General features: G+C 42.2%; 1 protein-coding gene across 1 annotated transcript in view; it reads left to right on the forward strand.

Annotated features, from left to right (window-relative positions):
• Nucleotides 1-19,500, forward strand: part of alox12 (arachidonate 12-lipoxygenase) — a 39,770-nt gene extending 20,270 nt beyond the window's left edge. The window contains exons 6-15 of the mRNA XM_038272848.1: nt 2,497-2,603; nt 3,798-3,970; nt 4,072-4,215; nt 5,780-5,983; nt 9,363-9,449; nt 9,956-10,125; nt 12,074-12,195; nt 13,344-13,444; nt 16,212-16,382; nt 19,039-19,500. Of these exons, the coding sequence (XP_038128776.1) occupies nt 2,497-2,603; nt 3,798-3,970; nt 4,072-4,215; nt 5,780-5,983; nt 9,363-9,449; nt 9,956-10,125; nt 12,074-12,195; nt 13,344-13,444; nt 16,212-16,382; nt 19,039-19,218 (1,459 nt within the window). The 3' untranslated portion in view covers nt 19,219-19,500. The remainder of the gene's footprint in view (nt 1-2,496; nt 2,604-3,797; nt 3,971-4,071; nt 4,216-5,779; nt 5,984-9,362; nt 9,450-9,955; nt 10,126-12,073; nt 12,196-13,343; nt 13,445-16,211; nt 16,383-19,038) is intronic.
• Nucleotides 19,501-20,891: the final 1,391 nt, after the last annotated feature.

Raw genomic sequence — 20,891 nt, forward strand, 5'->3', positions numbered from 1 at the left:
TATTCCACCTTTCTGATTCCTGATCCTCCACGGACGGGTTGGTCGTTGGATCGCCAACTTGAAGAGGGAGGATTTGCCATCGAACTTCTGGCCAGAGAAAAAACCCGTAATATGTAGCCAACATTTGGAAGAAGAATGTTTTCAAGATGACTTGGATAATAGCGCGTTGTGACAAACACCAGATACAGCACTGGGACTTGATCAACAGCCGATACCGCACCGTGACAATGTCACTAACCAGTAGGTGGCAGTAGTGTTCTTTGACAAACATGGATGCCTCCAGTAAAGCACATTCACATGAAAATTACTCTGAATTAAAACACTGATCATTTATTGAACAGGATGGAATCATTTCACATTTAAAGAACTTTCAGAAGTTTGGATTCTGAATATGAGCGACTTTTCCTTTAACCAATTTGCAAAATAATCTTCAGCTGCAGACATAGGCTCTGTTCGAAAACCTAGGACGCATCCTTAGAAGACCGGATTCGAAGGCCGATTACGTCATAGCGCGGCGCCGAGGTCTGGTCGGATTCCAAGAGTCCTCGTTATGCGGCCTTAAAATGCGTCCTTCTTTTTGCCCGATTTGAAGGACGGGTCCGATGTATCCTCGGTATTCTTGGATATCCCAGGATTCATTGCGAGACCAAGCAAGCTGTGATCAGAGGAAAGGTTACTTGGCGCCAAACAGTGGTGAAAATTGGAAGTTCAGTTTAATGTAATCCAGTCTGTGAATAGTTCCGTCTGAGATTAATGAAAATAGTTGTTTTAATGGTTATAGAGTCAGATATGTGGCAGTAATGTTTGATTTATCTAAAGGTTTTAATCTGTTACTGTGTAAATGGGTTTGGCTGTAATTTAAGGACAGATTCTAATATATCTGCAGGGTGGGAACTATAAATCTGATAGGATTTTTATCTTTTTATTGCTGTTTTGCACAATATGCTTAACTTTGTATTTTTTGTTGTTGAATATTAGAGATTTTGCAGATATATTTTTTATAAATATATTGTTTAGATTTACTTATATCTTTCTACCCCTTTTATAGAACAGAATAGAAAATCCCTTTATTGTCCCACAATGGGCAAATTTACAGCAGCAGAAAGATTATTGAAAATGGTCACACAGATGAGGACCTTAGAAAAATGTACAAGAATAACATAATAAGGAAGAGTTAAAATATAAACAATAAAATCCTGTAAAGTGTTTTAACAATATAAAACTGGAGAATTAATAACCAATATGCAGCTATGGACATTTTTACAGTAATGGATATTTGAAAATAGCAGCAACATCAGAGATGTGCAGAATGACAGCAGCAGGTTATTTAACTGACTAAGGTTTCTATCATTACATTTGATTTGATTTGTTCCTGCTCCCGCTGGTTGGAACCTTTATTCCACTCTGGATTCTCATCAGTCTTTGTTCACTTTACGATAAAAAAATAAACAGAAACAGTTTTGAAAAGTTCGGTATTCATTCTTTTCCTGCTTTGTGTGTCAACGTTCACGGTTGCTAAGCAACAGAGCATACGGCGGTAAAACCCGCCAAAGGGTAGACCTGGTCGAATTTACAGCCAAAACTCTTCCGGTCTCCTTATTTTCAAGGACTTCGAAGGATCCAGTCTAGGTAGACCGCGTCCTTGGAGGACCCGTCCTAGGTTTTCGAACAGAGCCATAGTTCAGATGTTTCCCTGCTTCTGCACAGCTAATTTCAGCTGAGCGCTGATTGATAAAATTTAGCTGTGCAGCAATAATCTGAATTTAATTGTGTTAAAGCAGGAAAAAAATGAAACCCTGCAGGATGCATGCTGCCCTTTGTTTTTAAGTCTTTCCCCACTGAATGTGCTTAGGAGTCAGAGTCAGAGGAGATTGCTGGTAACAGGCTGGTTTAAGCTAGGGGGAAAGTATTGTCTCCCACTCTATTGTAATGTATACAATTTTCAACGCTTTCTGCCTCAAAGAGCGACAGCCTTTAGATGCTTTATGGCTTTGAATAAATTAGCAAAGAGAAAAATCGATCGGTCTCTGTTTTACTAAGCGGTGATTTGTTTCCCTCTGATAAATAAAAATGTCCACATCAGCATCAAAACCTCAATATCTGGCCTGCTGTGAGAAAAATTCCCAGGGAAATGTCCTAGATGACGGCATCTATTGTTCACCAGCACTGCTAACGCTCCTTCTTTGCTTTTGCAGACCTTTAAATCTTTTTCTGCAAGTATGGTTAGCCTGGCGGGAAGATATTGGCATCAAGGATATGAACCTGCAGCCATGTTTCAGTGAAACCCTGGAAGGAAGCTAAACAAATAAGCAAAATTAGCCAATAATGCTATGTGAAGGATACCTTCCTGTTAAGTGTTATTACATAAAATAAAACTGAAATTAGAATTAAACAATAAAAATAACTTGAGAGAACAGATCTTAAACAGACAGTGGACCTAAAATGAGGGCAGTTTGTTTGTTTGATGTTAGTTAAGAACATTTGCTCTTTCCTCAGCCTGCTGGAGCTGTCTCTGAAGAAGCTGGCCATCACATTCGGGAAATCCTGGAATGACCTGGAGGACTTCAAACGGATATTTTGGAAACTCCGGAGCCCCATAGCTGGTAAGAAAACCTGCTCCATCATTTAGTTTTGCTTGTTTGGTTTTGCACTAATCAAATATGAACGTAACATTGAAAGATAAAAAACAAAAAAATACCCCAACAAAAGTAGATCTTTTCTAAAAAGTCTCGAAAGAGAAATAAAACTGTTTCTGTGTTGTTGTTTTTTTTTTTTATCTGCAAAGCACTATAGTTTAAAAATCTCCAAACTGGGAAAACATCAGGTTCAGACTGATTTATAATTGATCACAGATTATTAAAAAAAATACCATAAAATCTTGAAAAAAAAAAAGAAACTGCTGGAAGTATTTCTGTTTGCACAAGCAGAAATGAGCCGATGAGGAAAATGGTGCTTTTTAAAATAGCAACCATTCAAAATGGCCGCTCCCAGTCAGACGAAGGGCTCCTTCAACTTCCAGCCCCCGGCCTTCTCCTGGGGGTGCATATTTTTTTACTCTGACTACCACTTCCCCCGACTTCCAGCCACTACAGTGACTCCCTCTTGCAAATTTCTTTACTCTGACTCCATCCTTTATCTGAATTACAGGGTCTGACCAGGAGGTGGCGCTTCTCTTTAGATCCTAATGTCCACAAATCATGACAGAAAGAATATTTTAGTACAAAGATTGATGTTTAAAAAAGGAATTGAAGGTAGACCAGGCGAGGACCAGCCAAGCAAAGTTGGGAAAATGTTAAAGGCTACTACTGTAAATAGAGCAAATGACTAATAATAAAAGTTTCAACAAACAGGAGGTGGTAAAACAGGAAGTTTTATTAAAGATATTGTGGAGGAGTGAAGATGACGACACAAAGCAGGCAGGTTTAAACAGTTCTTTACTCCAACTGAGAGCAACTGTACAGAAAACCCATATATATACACATCCGAACAAACATTTCCCCTAACTACAACCTCTCCACTGAGGGAGAGTGGAGCCCCCTAGTGGTCCGCCACAATATAAATTTAAGTAGAGTAAAGGAAAAAACTTGGCTAGCAAAATAAAGCTTTAGAAAGTAACCGAATGCAGCTCCATAAAAAGTACTGCTAACACTAATACGGTGTGAAAGTTACTGCGTAGCTCACCACTGATCATTGCTGCAAACTGCTGAGTATTAATAGACTAGATTAATCAGGTTTTACTGCTGAGTTCCTTTTCTGATACTGAAGTATATATATTAACCATTATGTTCTAATTTTAGAGTATTGCATGGATCACTGGAAGGAAGACTGGTTCTTTGGCTACCAGTGTTTAAACGGCTCCAACCCGAGGATGATCAAGAGGTGTACGAAGCTCCCTGAAAACTTCCCAGTCACATCGGATATGGTTCAGAGCTCCATGCCGGCTAAAACTAGCCTGGACAAAGAACTCAGGGTGGGAAATCATCTGTTTCCAGAACTTATTTTAATCCATTCTACAGCCATTCAGGTCTTATTTTCACTTTCTCTTGGCTTTTATCGTTTGAATCTCTTTAGGCGGGGAATATCTACCTCTTAGACTATGCCATCATGGAAGGGATACCTGCAAACACAATCAAGGGTAAACCGCAGTTCATAGCTGCTCCGCTCTGCCTGCTCTACCAGCATCCAGATGAAGGACTCATTCCTATTGCAATTCAGGTATAACAAACACGTTTGACCATAAAGCAAAAACTAAATGTTTTTACTGGAACATAGAGCAACAGTTTCTATCTTCATGGTAGAAACATCTGCACGTAAGTTATGCTGATGATACTCTGCTATATGTGGCCATTAATGCAAATGAATCTAACCAATTGGATAGACTGCATGTTTTTTAATAATAAAGAACGTTAAATAATAAAGAAAGTTATTAATAATAAAGAACACTTGATTCTTATTTTTGATCAGGACTTGTCTTCAATCCTACAGGTTTATAGAATTTCCTTCTTTCATCTCAAGGACAATTGGAGAATAAAATAGTGCTCTAAAATGTACAATAAAAGTAGTTCCATGTCAGGTTTAGTGGATGTTTGATGAGGACCCAGATGCAGAGACGGAGAGGCAGAAACTTTTATGAAGATGTTAATAGAATAGAAGCAAATAGTCCAGAAACAACAGAGAACAACTAGAATGCAGCAATGAGGAACTGAAGAGGAGGTGTATATATGGGAGACAGAACAAAGGATGGGCAAATCACCTTATAGAGAGCAGGTGTGGATAGAAGCAACTAGAAGGGAGCTAGGGAAAAAGAGACAAGGGGGCAACAGAGAGTAACTAAAAAAATACAACACTGCTTAAATAAAGGTAGAAAACAGCTAGAATGACAGAAAATGGAAAAGAAGCCAAGTACCCAGAAAACACAGAATTTTCTTAAACCAAAGTGAAAATGGTCAATTTGCGTTTGTCTAACTAAAGGATTTTTGTCCTGATAATATTGTCTAAACTTCGTCCAAAACAGTTTTGCATGCATATGTATATATATATATATGTGTATATATGTATGCAAAAGAGTATACAAACACACACTCAAAGGATCCGAGCAGATATATGTTCAAAAGGATTATAATATCTATCCTATACGTAAAATACATCTATATATAGAAATAAGTATTTATAGACAGTAACATGTAAACCGTGAAACATTCTCGTTTTCAGTCTGACAATTTATCTGGAAATCAGAAAAGAGTTCACCGGATTCAGAGCCTCAATTGACGCGTATGGGTCTGACCTAAGATGGCCGCTCTGTTGTCACGCCCCTCACCCGATGATCCGGGTCCATCTATGTCTATGTCTATGGCCCATTAGATCAACAAAAACACCAAATAAAGGTGGAATAATTTGTTAAAGATTCATAAAATAAAATGTTACCTTTGAGAACATCACTATAAATAATATGAAACAGTTACAACTAACAAGAGAAACAATGTGGTTGGTTGGTTGGTTGGTTGGTTGGTTCTTTACAAGGTAAAATTAATGAACTGTTATGTCGACAAAATTTGTCTGGTCCAATAAATTTTTTATAAAATAGGATAACATTTGGAGCATATAAAAAACTAAAAACCTGTGAATATTAAAAATGATTCCAGGTATCAAGGAGCATTTTTAAGAAACCACACAGATGATTGATGGTGACGTCTTATGTTCTCTGAGAGGTTAGATGTAGAAGCACTTTGTTATGTGTAGGTGACTATAATGCCTTCACTTGTATTTATTTTGTCTTTAGCTCGAGCAGACTCCAAGCTTGGACACACCGATATTTTTGCCCAGAGACCCTCCATTGGCATGGCTGCTGGCCAAGATGTGGGTGCGTCACGCAGAATTCCAGGTTTTCCAGGTCCTGTCTCACCTTCTAAGGACCCACCTGGTGATAGAGGTGTTCTGTGTTGCGACTCTAAGACAGCTCCCAGCAGTGCACCCTATATATAAGGTAACTTTAATTGTAGAAGTGTTCTGGTGGAGTACAGCAGTAGCCATTTAAAATTTCTCCACTTTCCTTCATGTGCCCTTGACTGGTCCTTGGCTGGCCTTTGACTGGTCCTTGGCTGGTCATTGGCTGGCCTTTGACTGGTCCTTGGTTGGTCCTTGGCTGGTCCTTGGCTGGCCCTTGGCTGGCCTTTGACTGGTCCTTGGCTGGCCTTTGACTGGTCCTTGGCTGGTCCTTGGCTGGCATTTGACTGGTCCTTGGCTGGCCTTTGACTGGTCCTTGGCTGGTCCTTGGCTGGCCTTTGACTGGTCCTTGGTTGGTCCTTGGCTGGTCCTTGGCTGGCCCTTGGCTGGCCTTTGACTGGTCCTTGGCTGGTCCTTGACTGGTCCTTGGCTGGCCTTTGACTAGTCCTTGGCTGGCCTTTGACTGATCCTTGGCTGGTCCTTAGCTGGTCCTTGGCTGGCCCTTGGCTGGCCTTTGACTGGTCCTTGGCTGGCCTTTGACTGATCCTTGGCTGGTCCTTAGCTGGTCCTTGACTAGTCCTTGGCTGGCCTTTGACTGATCCTTGGCTGGTCCTTAGCTGGTCCTTGGCTGGCCCATGGCTGGCCTTTGACTGGTCCTTGCCTGGTCCTTGACTGGTCCTTGGCTGGCCTTTGACTAGTCCTTGGCTGGCCTTTGACTGATCCTTGGCTGGTTCTTAGCTGGTCCTTGGCTGGTCTTTGACTGGTCCTTGGCTGGCCTTTGACTGGTCCTTGGCTGGTCCTTGGCTGGCCTTTGACTGGTCCTTGGTTGGTCCTTGGCTGGTCCTTGGCTGGCCCTTGGCTGGCCTTTGACTGGTCTTTGGCTGGTCCTTGTCTGGTCCGTGGCTGGCCTTTGACTAGTCCTTGGCTGGCCTTTGACTGATCCTTGGCTGGTCCTTAGCTGGTCCTTGACTAGTCCTTGGCTGGCCTTTGACTGATCCTTGGCTGGTCCTTAGCTGGTCCTTGGCTGGCCCATGGCTGGCCTTTGACTGGTCCTTGCCTGGTCCTTGACTGGTCCTTGGCTGGCCTTTGACTAGTCCTTGGCTGGCCTTTGACTGATCCTTGGCTGGTTCTTAGCTGGTCCTTGGCTGGTCCTTGATTGGTCCTTGGCTGGCCTTTGACTAGTCCTTTGCTGGCCTTTGACTGATCCTTGGCTGGTCCTTAGCTGGTCCTTGAGTGGTCCTTGCCTGGTCCTTGACTGGTCCTTTGCTGGCCTTTGACTAGTCCTTGGCTGGCCTTTGACTGATCCTTGGCTGGTTCTTAGCTGGTCCTTGACTGGTCCTTGGCTGACCCTTGACTGGTCCTTGGCTGGTCCTTGGCTGACCCATGGCTGGCCTTTGACTGGTCCTTGGTTGGTCCTTGGCTGGCCTTTGACTGGTCCTTGGTTGGTCCTTGGCTGGTCCTTGGCTGGCCCTTGACTGGTCCTTGGCTGGCCTTTGACTGGTCCTTGGCTGGCCCTTGTCTAGCCTTTGACTGGTCCTTGGTTGGTCCTTGGCTGGCCTTTGACTGGTCCTTGGTTGGTCCTTGGCTGGTCCTGGGCTGGCCTTTGACTGGTCCTTGGCTGGCCTTTGACTGGTCCTTGGCTGGCCCTTGGCTGGCCTTTGACTGATCCTTGGCTGGTCCTTAGCTGGTCCTTAGCTGGTCCTTGGCTGGTCCTTGGCTGGCCCTTGGCTGGCCTTTGACTGGTCCTTGGCTGGCCTTTGACTGGTCCTTGGTTGGTCCTTGGCTGGTCCTTGGCTGGCCCTTGGCTGGCCTTTGACTGGTCCTTGGCTGGTCCTTGGCTGGCCTTTGACTGGTCCTTGGCTGGTCCTTGGCTGGCCTTTGACTGGTCCTTGGCTGGTCCTCAGCTAGTCCCCTACAATTAACACCAACAATCTAAAATATTTTTCTGTAATGATTTGTCGACATTAAGATCTAAAGAGAAGCGCCATCTCCTGCTCAGAGTCTGTAATTCAGTTAAAGGGTGGAGTCAGAAACAAATGCACAGCCAGGAGAAGGCTGCTGGCTGGAAGTTGGAGGGGCCATTCGGCTGCTTTTGACTGAGAAGGTCCATTTTGAATGGCTGCTACTGTCACACCATGCCCAACAGAACAATGAGATGATTTCTAATAATAAGTCCAATGACCAATGTTCCGAAGGAACTACTAAAATAAAAAAAAGAGCCTTCATAGAGACAGGGAGTTATTCAGGAGTATACAGAAGCAACTTCAAGGGATAGTTCGGTATTTTTGACATGAATCTGTATGGCATCCCCATCACCAGTGTCATGCAATCACACTGACTTACCCCTGGCAGCATCCTGTGAGCAGAGTTCTCGTCCAGCTTTGGTCAAGCCGAAAGTAGTCCGGCAGGTTTGCTAGACCCAGCGAAATAAAACGTTTCTCTTCCCAAAACATTATGTGTTCAAAAGAGTGATATTTTTGCATCCCAAAAACGTTGTAGTGGAAAAAGTCACACGTCGTTATCACTTGGTCCTATTTTCTCTCTGTTCGTATCAGTGCGCGCCGTCATTCTGACAGCTAGGGCCTACTAACCTGACAACAGCCAGATGCATGTCTCCCTCCGCCTAGCTAGGAGCTAGGCGGAGGGAGACATGCATCTGGCTGTTGTTGAGCTCGCTGTCAGAATGACGGCGCGCACTGATACGAACAGAGAGAAAATAGGACCAAGTGATAACGACGTGTGACTTTTTCCACTACAACGTTTTTGGGATGCAAAAATATCACTCTTTTGAACACATAATGTTTTGGGAAGAGAAACGTTTTATTTCGCTGGGTCTAGCAAACCTGCCGGACTACTTTCGGCTTGACCAAAGCTGGACGAGAACTCTGCTCACAGGATGCTGCCAGGGGTAAGTCAGTGTGATTGCATGACACTGGTGATGGGGATGCCATACAGATTCATGTCAAAAATACCGAACTATCCCTTTAAGGCCAAGATAAGAGAATGAAAGGAGCAATATAAGGTGTGTGGTCAGGGATGGAGAAGATCACAGGCTTTAAGCAGGTGGATGATCAGACAGATGGAAGTCTGGAGAGAATCAATGAAGTGAATCTTCAATTCAGGAACAAGCTCAGCATGTTTCTGTCCTTCCCTCAGTCACATGGACATCCCACCTTGCTTTGACCCAATACCTCAATTTCACACACTAGATGTTTTATCTTCCTTTAAGTGAGAAATGTGGCACAAATAGACCAGTTGTGTTCAGTCTTTTCACTGTTAGGATGATATCCAAGCTAAAGAAAAGGAACTGAGAGTTTTTTCTTAATAACTTAAACTGAATGATTTGTTATACTTGTCAGTATTTTTGTTTTAACAGCAGATTTGCTTGTAACTTTACGCTTTTTTTCCTTCCATTACAGCTCCTGGCTCCACATCTGCGCTACACACTGGAGATCAACTGCAGGGGGCGAACTCAGCTCATCTCTCCCAATGGCATTTTCAAAAGAGTATGTTTCAATTTTACATTATTATACCTTTATTTTTACAGGCATGTCATTCAGAACAAATTCTTATTTACAACGGTGGGCTTACGAGTGGAGTCACCACTTAGGAAAAGGGAAGTAGGGCTAAAATAAATACATTAGTAATATATACATAAAGTTTAAAACACAACAGACAACCCAAAAATGACTGTAGAAAAGCAGCTGCAAGTGTCTATGAACGAGGATGATAGAAATGTTTTGAAGGATGAATATTTTGCAGAGCGTTCCAGTCACAAGCGGCAGCAGATTGAAAAGAACAAGACCAAAATTAGTGTTGGTTTTGGGAATAGGTCATTGTAGATGAAGTACTGAATTCCCGGTTTCTCATTCTCCAGCTTTTTCTTCGCCTCGAGCTTCTTTTCCAGCCAACTTAGTTGCTTCAGATTGTAAACTTCTCTACATGTTCCACATATCATCAATCTTTTTATCAAAGTCATTTGAACATGAATAATGGTCCTGTTTGTGTTCAGGTGGTGTCTACAGGAGGTGATGGTCTCCTGATTCTGGCCCAGAGGGAATACAAGGTGTTAACCTATCGCTCCCTTCAGCCACAGTTCGACTTCAGCGACAGAGGAGTTTTCCAGCTTCCCAACTATTTCTACCGAGAAAACGCTCTGATGCTGTGGGAAGCCATTCACAGGTAGATGCACCTCATGCGCCGCACCTGGTGGAGGTTCAAAAGGATCTATCCAGAGGTGTCTTCGTTACCTTCCTTAATCAATACTTAAGGATAGACTGGGGGAATTATTTAGATTTTACATTTTACAAATAGACTCGTCAGATTTGTTGCATTTACTCTCATTTTCGTTATGGCCTGTTGGAATTTAAATAAAATAAAAACCATCAAAATAATAAGTTTCATCCAAGCAATTCGTTTCTTTGCAGTTGGACTCGGTGCTGCCCCAACGACGGAGTATTAGGGCCAGGCTAGAGATTTTTTTCTTCTATTTTGAGAATAAAGCATCAACATTATGAGGATAAAGTCGTAAAATAACGGGAATAAAGGCGTAAAATTACAAGAATAAAGTAATAAAAAATGCAAGAATAAAGTCGTAAAAACTATGAGAATAAAGTCATAAAATTTTTCAAGTAAAGTAAAAAATTATGAGAACAAAGTCGTACAAATTACGAGAATAAAGTCATGAAATTACGAGAATAAAGTCGTAACATTACAAGAATAAAGTCGTAACATTACGAGAATAAAGTAATAAAAATTGCGAGAACAAAGTCGTAAAAATTATGAGAATAAAGTCGTAAAATTACGAGAATAGTCGTTACATTACGAGAATAAAGTCGTAAACTTATGTGAATAAAGTCGTAACATTACGAGAATAAAGTCGTAAAATTACGAGAATTAAGTAATAAAAATTGCGAGAATAAAGTCATAAAATTACGAGAATTAAGTCGTAACATTACGAAGATGAAGTCGTAACATTACGAGAATAAAGTTGTAACATTATGAGAATAAAGTCGTGACATTACGAGAATAAAGTAATAAAAATTGCGCGAATAAAGTCGTAAAATTACGAGAATTAAGTCGTAACATTACGAAGATGAAGTCGTAACCTTACGAGAATAAAGTTGTAACACTATGAGAATAAAGTCGTGACATTACGAGAATAAAGTCGTATCATTACGAGAATAAAGTCGTGACATTACGAGAATAAAGTCGTATCATTACGAGAATAAAGTCGTATCATTACGAGAATAAAGTCGTAACATTACGAGAATAGTCATAAAAATTGTGAGAATAAAGTCATGAAATTTTTCAAATAAAGTAAAAATTATGAGAACAAAGTCATAAAAATTACGAGAATAAAGTCGTAAAATTACGAGAATGAAGTTGTAACGTTATGTAAATAAAGTCTTAACATTACGAGAATAAAGTCGTAAAATTACGAGAATAAAGCAATAAAAATTGCAAGAACAAAGTCGTAAAAAATACGAGAATAAAATCTTAAAATTACAAGAATAACGTCGTAACATTACGAGAATAAAGTCATGAAATTACGAGAATTAGGTCATAACATTACGAAGATGAAGTCGTAACATTACGACAATAAAGTTGTAAAAGTATTAGAATAAATTGTAAAAATTACGAGAATAAAGTTGTAAAATGATTAGGATAAAGCCATAAAATTACGAGAATGAACTCGTAAAATTACTAGAATAACGATAACGTCATAACATTAGGAGAATAAAGTCTGGAATAAACAGTGCTGGAGACCCCATTGAGCAGGTCTTGGATTTAACCGTTTAAAGCCCGGACTGGTGAAATAATTGAAAGGAAATTATATTTTCCTAAATTAGAGCTGTCAATTAACTTTCTGACAAATTGAATTAAATATTAAAAAATATATGCTTCAATTTTGACACCATAAGCGTTTTTGTATATTCTTTTACACATTTTCTGTGCACTGAATCTTTCTGATTGTGTAAGTCAGGGTTTTCAAGAACAAAAATATCACACTGATGATGCAGAAGTCTTAAAAACTGACATGACACACTCGGCTTTAAAGGGTCTGAAACCTGTGAAGAAGAGTCCAGTTTGTTATGTGGCTCATTATTAACTGTAAGGTTCTGCTCAGTTTCGTGTCAGACATGGTGGACCTGTACTACCGCTCCGACCAGGATGTTCAGAAGGACCCGGAGCTACAAGCGTGGATCAGAGACATAACAGAGGAAGGTTTCACTGAGCTTCCCAAGTTTGGTACGTTTTTGTTACTTAGTCTTAAATATACATATAAGGTTCAACTTTAAGTCAACGTATGTAAAAATAATAAGTTATGAGGCAAAAGCTTGTCATAATATAATTTCAAGTGAGAAACTGCTTAACTTTTCCTTATTGTTATTGTCAGAGTTCTGCCCTCTGTTTGGGTTTATCTTTAGTTTATTTGTGTTTTATATAGTTTATTTCTACCAGTGCTGAGTTCTTTAGTTACTCTCTGTCGCCCCCTGGTGCTTGCTTTCTCTCCCCGTGGCTTCCTACCAGTTAGTCTTGCCCACACCTGCTCCCAATCTGCTGATTAGCCTGCCTTGGTTCAGTCTCCCATATATACACCCCCTCTGCAGTCACTCAGGGCTGGTTTGTGTTTTGTTGTTCCGTCGTCTCTGGTTCTCCACGTGACGTTTAGTTTTTTTTTCTTTGTTCTTTGTATTGTTTGGATTTTGCTTCAGCTGCCTTATTAAATGTGCAATGCTCACCTCTGCCTCCTGGTCTCTGCATCAAAAACCAGTTAGTGAACTTTAATCAATATTTTCTTTACGAAATCTCCGGAAATCCCTGCTAACATTGCCTGTTTTTGTATCACTAACTTATGTTCCCCATTCTCAGTGTTAATGCAGATGCTGCATTTAGTTCTATTGCAAGTGTTTCTCATTTCTCCTTTTTTAAACGAGAAATTGATGCTGTTTGCGTAATCAACAGGTGATTCCTCCAGTGTTGCCCTGTTTGTTATTCCCCACCAAACCCCCTCTGACTGTCATCAGTCCTGCATGTCCCGCCCCTAAAAACACTGCTGGCATGTCATTGCTCCGACCTGCTGGTGGTTAGAAAACGGACGTATTAGCTGGAGTCCTTCAAGATGAATTAGTTAAGAGACTGGAAACTCAGATCTGTGGACAGTCCGGTTAGTTTGGTTAACCTGTAGACAGCTCTCCTGATCGTATGGCCACTTTTAGCACGTCCAGGACTCAAACCGGATGTAATTCCAGCTTTCACCTCTACCTCACCACTGCCTATCCTTCCACACCATCAATTCTAAAGCCCGTCTGTGTGTAACTTATTATAACAATTTCAGCAGGAAGCTACAGTTGGAGGAATCACAGCTTCCTCTGTTTTATGGTTGCATTATTCAGGTCTGTCGAATACTCTCAGCAGCAAAGAGGAACTTTCCACCCTACTGGCCGTGGCCATTTTCACCAGCACAGCTCAGCACGCTGCAACCAACAACGGACAGGTAGCGAAAACCCACAGGGCCGGTGAATAAATGAGCTTAGAAACAGTTTTCACAAATACACATTTTATTCATACATGCAAAGTCCAAGATCCACACACACACAGCATGATTCACACAAGCACACAAGATCCACACCTGCACAGCGCAGAGGCTGTAGACAGAGCGGCTGTTTGAGTTTCCGTCCATCAGTGACGGGTCTGTATGGAGCTAAATCGGTCTCTATTTTCACAAATACAAATATAAGATCCACACACGCACAGAACAAGATTCACCAAAGCATTTCTGGTCCATAAACAATTATAGGTCAAATTAAAAAGTACCAGTGGTCTTTAAACTTCACTGCTTTCGTGTGTGGATTTTTGAGAATCTCCTCGATACACAAATGCATTTTTTTTAAACAGGGGACGGTTTGCAACCAATCACAGAGCTCCCTTATATGAGCCAATCACAAGAAAGTAAACCATGTTGGATGACTTACCCCCAGATCCCACATCCTCTATATCCGGCCTGCTCCGTTCCAGACCTCCTGCCCAAAGCAAAGCCTACAGCCTCAGCTGTTCCTCCGTCCTGCTCGACGCTGACTTCCTCTGAGCTCCAGGAGAGAATGCGCTATATTATTATTTAATTCATAGTAGAAAAACATGCTGAAATGAACGCTTAATTTAATATGACATAATTAAATCTCACCATCAGCATCAGTCACACGTGTTTCTGCCCAAACTTTATTTTTTTTCAATGTGGGTGTTTGTAATAGAAATAATCATCCTAAACTGGTTTGTTCTCTACCTCCCAGCCTCTCTTCATCCATTCTTGCAATCAGAAGTTTGTTTTGAAGTTGTAAGATTTGTGATTGTTATTAAACCTTTAAGCCTCTCGGTATAAAATAAATATTTTGATGGAAATTATAAATCTGCTTCCTGGTCTGTTGAAGTACCAATAGATGCATCCAATCCTTTAATTAAACTGTCTTAGTTTGTGGGAATATATAAGAATTATGCTGTAATTCAGGGGGGGGGCAATTCCACTCCACGAGGGCCGCTATCCTGCAACTTTTAGAAGTGCCTTTGCTTCAACACACCTGAATCGAGTAAGTAAATGTTTGAGAGGACTCTGGAGGAACTGAACAGAAATGGCAAAAGTACTCACTTTCCATACTTGAGTAAAAGTACAGATACTTGTGTTAAAAAATCCTCTGGTAAAAGTGGAAGTACTGATTAAACTTCTTTACTCAAGTAAAAGTAACAAAGTACAGGCTTGTAAATTTACTTAAAGTATAAAAGTAAAAGTACAAACCACTTTTTTCATGCCGTTGCCTACATTTTAAATGGATGTCTGCCAATAGGACTAGATCTCCGTTGTGTTCATTTTCAATCATCTCGTCGTCCATGCTACTATGCTAACGCCACCGCCACCAAGCTGCAATGATTTGCCGCCAATGAATACCGCCGAATCTGTCGATTCATCTTGTAGTGGTGCGTCAAATGCAACGTAGATTCCCATCCAGTTAGATTGAATTTGGTATTGATGACGTGAAAAATAATAACGGTAACTCCATTGAAATGATTCAAAACTAAAGTAACGAGCCAATTTTTTAAATTGTAAGGAGTAGAAAGTGCAGATATTTGTGTAAAAATGTAAGGAGTAGAAGTAAAAAGTCACCATAAAAATAAGTAGTAAAGTAAAGTAAAAATATCAGAAAAATCTACTTGAGTACAGTTACGAAGTATTTGTACTTCATTACTTCCCATTTCTGGAACTGAGTGCACGCTGAGAAGGTAACTCGGCTATTTGATTCAGGCGTTTCGGACCAACGATGGATCTGGAACCCTGCTCTACTTGCTAGATACTGATCTGTCTTTACCATATTTTAATTTGACAAACTGGATCTTCTTGACATTCTTTGTCCTGTTTGGTGCGATTGTGGATCTTGACCTGACCGGACGGAAGCAGAGCTAAAAATACCTCAGCTCCGTATTTTGATGGTGAAGGACAGAGAAGACTGTTGGGTTAAAAAATTTAGGTTTGTAAAAGAAGAACTGAAATACACAGTAAGAGTTTTTCAAACAGCTTCCTGCAGGAGGAGAGACAGTTGCACCCAAGACTAAAACACTCTGTCTCTACCGGACCTCTTCCGCAGAGCGCTTTATTAACAGAACATGACACATGGTTACAAACAGAGTATTGTTCTGACAGAACAATTGATCAGTTCATAAAGACAGGAGGCTCCACCAGAATCACAAGGCAGGATGGTCTCTTGGCTGAATAATAAGATGGAGTGAAGCATCTCATTTCTACAATGTTTCATATGAACAAACATTCATTTTATAATCATCATTGAATAAACCTAACAAAGACGTACGAGGACGGCGACGTGCAAAGGAGCAGCCGTGATTTTGGAACAGCTCTCATTGATTAACATGTCTGCACAAGTGCTCCGCACAATGCGCGTGAGCGGGGAGGTTTGCTTTCTCGTGATTGGCTAATACAAGGGAGCTCTGTGATTGGTTGCAAACCATCCCCTGCTTAAAAATGCATTTGTGTAACGAGGCACGTCAAAACTCCACACACAAATGCAGAGAAGTTTAAAGACCACTGGTACCAGAAATCCTCTGGTGAATCTTGTTCTGTGCATTTATGGATCACATGTGAGTATTTGTGAAAACGGAGACTAATCTAACTCCGTACAGAACCGTCACCGATGGACGGAAACTCAAACAGCCGCTCTGTCTACAGCCTCCACTACAGCCACTGTTTTCCTTGTCTTCAGTTCGACTGGTGCGCCTGGGTTCCCAACACCCCCTGCACCATGAGGCTCCCCCCACCATCAGACAAAGACGCCATCACCATGGAGATGATCATGGCCACCCTGCCGGATGTGGGCCAGTCCTGTGTGCAGATGGCCATCACATGGCATCTGGGACGAGCCCAACCAGATGCTGTGAGTCTAGTTTTCACTTATTACACTGGAAAGAATCCAGATCTAGATAAGTAATTTATTCTTAAAATAAGTGCATTTTTTCTTGGCTTGAGGAGGTAAAAGAGACATTTTGCCTATGGAACGAGAAAATTTACATTTGAAATAAGAAAACACAATTGAATTGTTTTATTTCAAGTGCATTTTATCCAGTTATCCTATTCTAAGAATGAAAATACTAATTCCATTGGCAAACTATCTCATTTACCTACTCAAATTAAGGGTAAATACATTTAATTTAAGACATTTTTGCTTATTTCTAGATCGTTTTTTCAGTGTATCCCCCAAACAGCAGACGCCATTCAGATGTTGGTTTTTAGGCTAAATCTGGTCGCTCTATCATAGTCTGGATTAAGTCCAAAATGATTCTGCCTTTGTCCTGCTTTAGTCCACTAATAGACGCTACAAACCCAGTTTTTAACGTTTTTATAACGACCTGAATGTCACGGCTTCTACCTTTCAACTTTCAACGTAGACGTTGTTTAGACATAAATCATGTCTCTTAAACTCTTAAACTTTAAACGCCCTAAAAATCAGACAACCAAGTTTTCAGTCAGATGAATTTTTATTCTTTTCTAGAGAGAAAGACATTATCTATTTCTACTTTAACATTGACTGGATGATCTGGTTGATTTGTCTCTATAAAGTGACCTGAGATGGCATGATGTGAATTGGAGCTATAGAAACAAACTGAATAGAATTGGATTGAAATGATAAACGATAAAAACATGGCTGCCAATCATTTTAAATTTGGTTTGCTGTACTTTTCATTATTAGTGTGAGAATCATTAAAAACATTTCAGAGAATTTAAACAAAGGAGAGGTTTTAAAAGTCTTTGAAATCCTCCTGTCTCCAGTGTTGTTTTTGGCAGCCATCTTAGATGTAGTCTTGGTCTTCAGGATGAAAACTATTTTTAGTTTTAGTCACATTTTCTAATTACTATATGTGATAGTTTTAGTCGTTTTTAGCCGACTAAAATTTAAAAGAGGTTTTATTGAGTTTTATGTTGCAAAAAAAGTTTGTAATTTGGAATAATAACTAGATTGTTTCCCAGACTGACAAATCTATCCTAGATGCTACAGTAGCTGGATATAGAATGCTGCCGTCTAGTTAATCATTGCTGTTGGGCGGAAAACGTTGATTTATAGAATTCAAATACACTTTTTTTGTGAATTAATGCTCTACTTTATGAAAAAGCTGTGAAAATAGCAGATCTAGTTGAACACATCCTATTGGTTATTATAGCAGACAGACAAGCTGACAAAATGTCCAACAATGGAATGATTTTAGACATCCAAGGTTTCCATCCCAAAGCAAACACTTCCTGATCTACTGTGAATTCTGCATTAAACATAGATCTATAAAATCTGCATTACTGCAAAAAAGCAAAGAACAAAAACATTCTTTCTATTTTGGTAATTTTGGCGTTATTTCTTTACTTTACCCCTCGGTTACTGATGCTCAGGGGTAAAAGTAGATTTAAATTAACTGAGTTTAGATATAGAAATATACAGAGAGAACCTCCATAATTGCCTTGTTATGCCTAAACTGAATGAATATGCTGAATGCGATGTTGAAATATTTAAAGTTAACATAGAAAATGTTTTAATGACAATAGAAGGAAAATATGACCTTATATATAGATAGATAGGAACAAGAACAATGGCAGAGAATTATTAAAACATTAATGTACCTTTTTATCTGTGTCTTATTAGGAAATAAAGAGAATTCATTTAAATATTTGCTTTGGATATAATTTAGGGATTCCTTTTGATAAAATTAAAGAATGTTTAGCATCACATCTTGTGAGCTGGAAGAAATAAATCTTGATAGACAAAGATGTTTTCTTACGCTTGTCAGAGGATGATCAGCCACATCTAGTTTATTAAGTAGCGAGAGCAGAAAGAGCCGTACTGCTGAGAGCGAACCATCAGAGTGGAGCTTAAAGTGCAGACTCTGAGCTAAGCTGCGCAAAGACGCATTTCTGCACAAGCACAGCTGGAGGAGCAGAGTTAGTCAGAGTTCAGCGCGCCGTACCGGATCATTTGTCAGTGAAGCTCGGCGCTCCACATCTCTGCCTTCATGCTGCTCATCTACATTAAGATCCAAAATCCTGTTATTAAAGTCAGAATTCTGACTTTTTTCTCATTTTATACTGAAGTTAAATTTAAAATCAGTTAAGTTTTTTATTTTTTCAGTGACCCTAATCCTCTATTGTTATTAAGGAAGGATTAATGGTGGATGCTAATTTTATGCCACCCAGAAACACAGAAAAACAACTGGCTAAGCTACGTGAAATTGGAACTACAATATGAGCAGATGCATCATGGGTAATAAGGGGCTAAACAAACAGACGGACTTTTAATAATGAATATATTTGAAAATATTTTAAATTTATAATTTAATTTAATTAGTTTTTTATGTCTTAATCAAGGTCATTAGGTGAGTGGGGCGAAGCTATGCGCCCTCTATTGGCCACTTTTATTCTGCTCCAGTTTAGTTGTTCTTTGGGTGAATTATTTGAGAAAACAAGCTTTTTAATGAAAAAGATGCAGCTCTGAGCTTTTATATGATTTGAACCCGTTCCTCTTTAACTTCCAGTGGTTTCCTCCTGCATAGATTCCTCTGGGCCAGTATGCAGAGGAGCATTTCACCGAGCCGACCGCCGTGGAGCTGATTGAAAAGTTCAGAATGAAGCTGAAGGAGATTGAGGAGCAGATCCTGGATCAGAACGCAGCACTGGACCTTCAGTACCTTTTCCTCCTGCCGAGCCGCGTAGAGAACAGCATCACCATATAGGACCGGCTTCACTCCAACTGCTTCCCTTCGTCCTTTCTGGGTCAAGTTAGAGGATTGTAAGAAATATGGAACCCAGCAGAGGAGGGAGCAGAGCAGACGGCCATGCAGGAAGCAACTCACAAAGCTTTTTAAATAACTAGGTCAAAGGCAGTAGTCTAGCTGTAATATATAGCCTAATAAATATAGTCTATTAACCTAAAGCAATATGCATGGTATGGCTGTCGTAGCCATTTAAAATCAGTTGCGCCACCAGTGGGGTGGACACCCCACTGGCCACCCCACTGGTCAACCCACTGGCCATCCCACTGGTCAACCCACTGGCCATCCCACTGGCCACCCCACTGGCCACCCCACTGGCCACCGCACTGGTCAACCCACTGGACACCCCACTGGTCAACCCACTGGTCAACCCACTGGCCATCCCACTGGCCACCCCACTGGCCACCGCACTGGTCAACCCACTGGTCAACCCACTGGCCATCCCACTGGTCAACCCACTGGCCATCCCACTGGCCACCCCACTGGCCACCCCACTGGCCACCGCACTGGTCAACCCACTGGACACCCCACTGGTCAACCCACTGGTCAACCCACTGGCCATCCCACTGGCCACCCCACTGGCCACCGCACTGGTCAACCCACTGGACACCCCACTGGACACCCCACTGGACACCCCACTGGACACCCCACTGGTCAACCCACTGGCCACCGCACTGGTCAACCCACTGGCCACCCCACTGGCCACCCCACTGGTCAACCCACTGGACACCCCACTGGACACCCCACTGGTCAACCCACTGGCCATCCCACTGGCCATCCCACTGGCCACCCCACTGGCCACCGCACTGGTCAACCCACTGGACACCCCACTGGACACCCCACTGGCCACCCCACTGGTCAACCCACTGGCCACCGCACTGGTCAACCCACTGGCCACCCCACTGGCCACCCCACTGGTCAACCCACTGGACACCCCACTGGACACCCCACTGGTCAACCCACTGGCCATCCCACTGGCCACCCCACTGGACACCCCACTGGCCACCCCACTGGCCACCCCACTGGCCACCCCACTGGACACCCCACTGGTCAACCCACTGGCCATCCCACTGGACACCCCACTGGACACCCCACTGGCCACCCCACTGGACACCCCACTGGCCACCCCACTGGACACCCCACTGGACACCCCACTGGCCATCCCACTGGACACCCCACTGGACACCCCACTGGCCACCCCACTGGACACCCCACTGGCCACCCCACTGGCCACCCCACTGGCCATCCCACTGGCCACCCCACTGGACACCCCACTGGCCACCCCACTGGCCACCCCACTGGCCACCCCACTGGACACCCCACTGGCCACCCCACTGGCCACCCCACTGGCCACCCCACTGGCCACCCCACTGGCCACCCCACTGGCCATCCCACTGGACACCCCACTGGACACCCCACTGGACACCCCACTGGACACCCCACTGGCCATCCCACTGGACACCCCACTGGACACCCCACTGGCCACCCCACTGGACACCCCACTGGCCACCCCACTGGCCACCCCACTGGCCATCCCACTGGCCACCCCACTGGACACCCCACTGGCCACCCCACTGGCCACCCCACTGGCCAACCCACTGGCCACCCCACTGGACACCCCACTGGACACCCCA

Source organism: Cyprinodon tularosa, unplaced genomic scaffold (assembly GCF_016077235.1).
Source record: "Cyprinodon tularosa strain WSP-4 unplaced genomic scaffold, ASM1607723v1 ctg843, whole genome shotgun sequence".
NCBI lineage: Eukaryota > Metazoa > Chordata > Actinopteri > Cyprinodontiformes > Cyprinodontidae > Cyprinodon > Cyprinodon tularosa.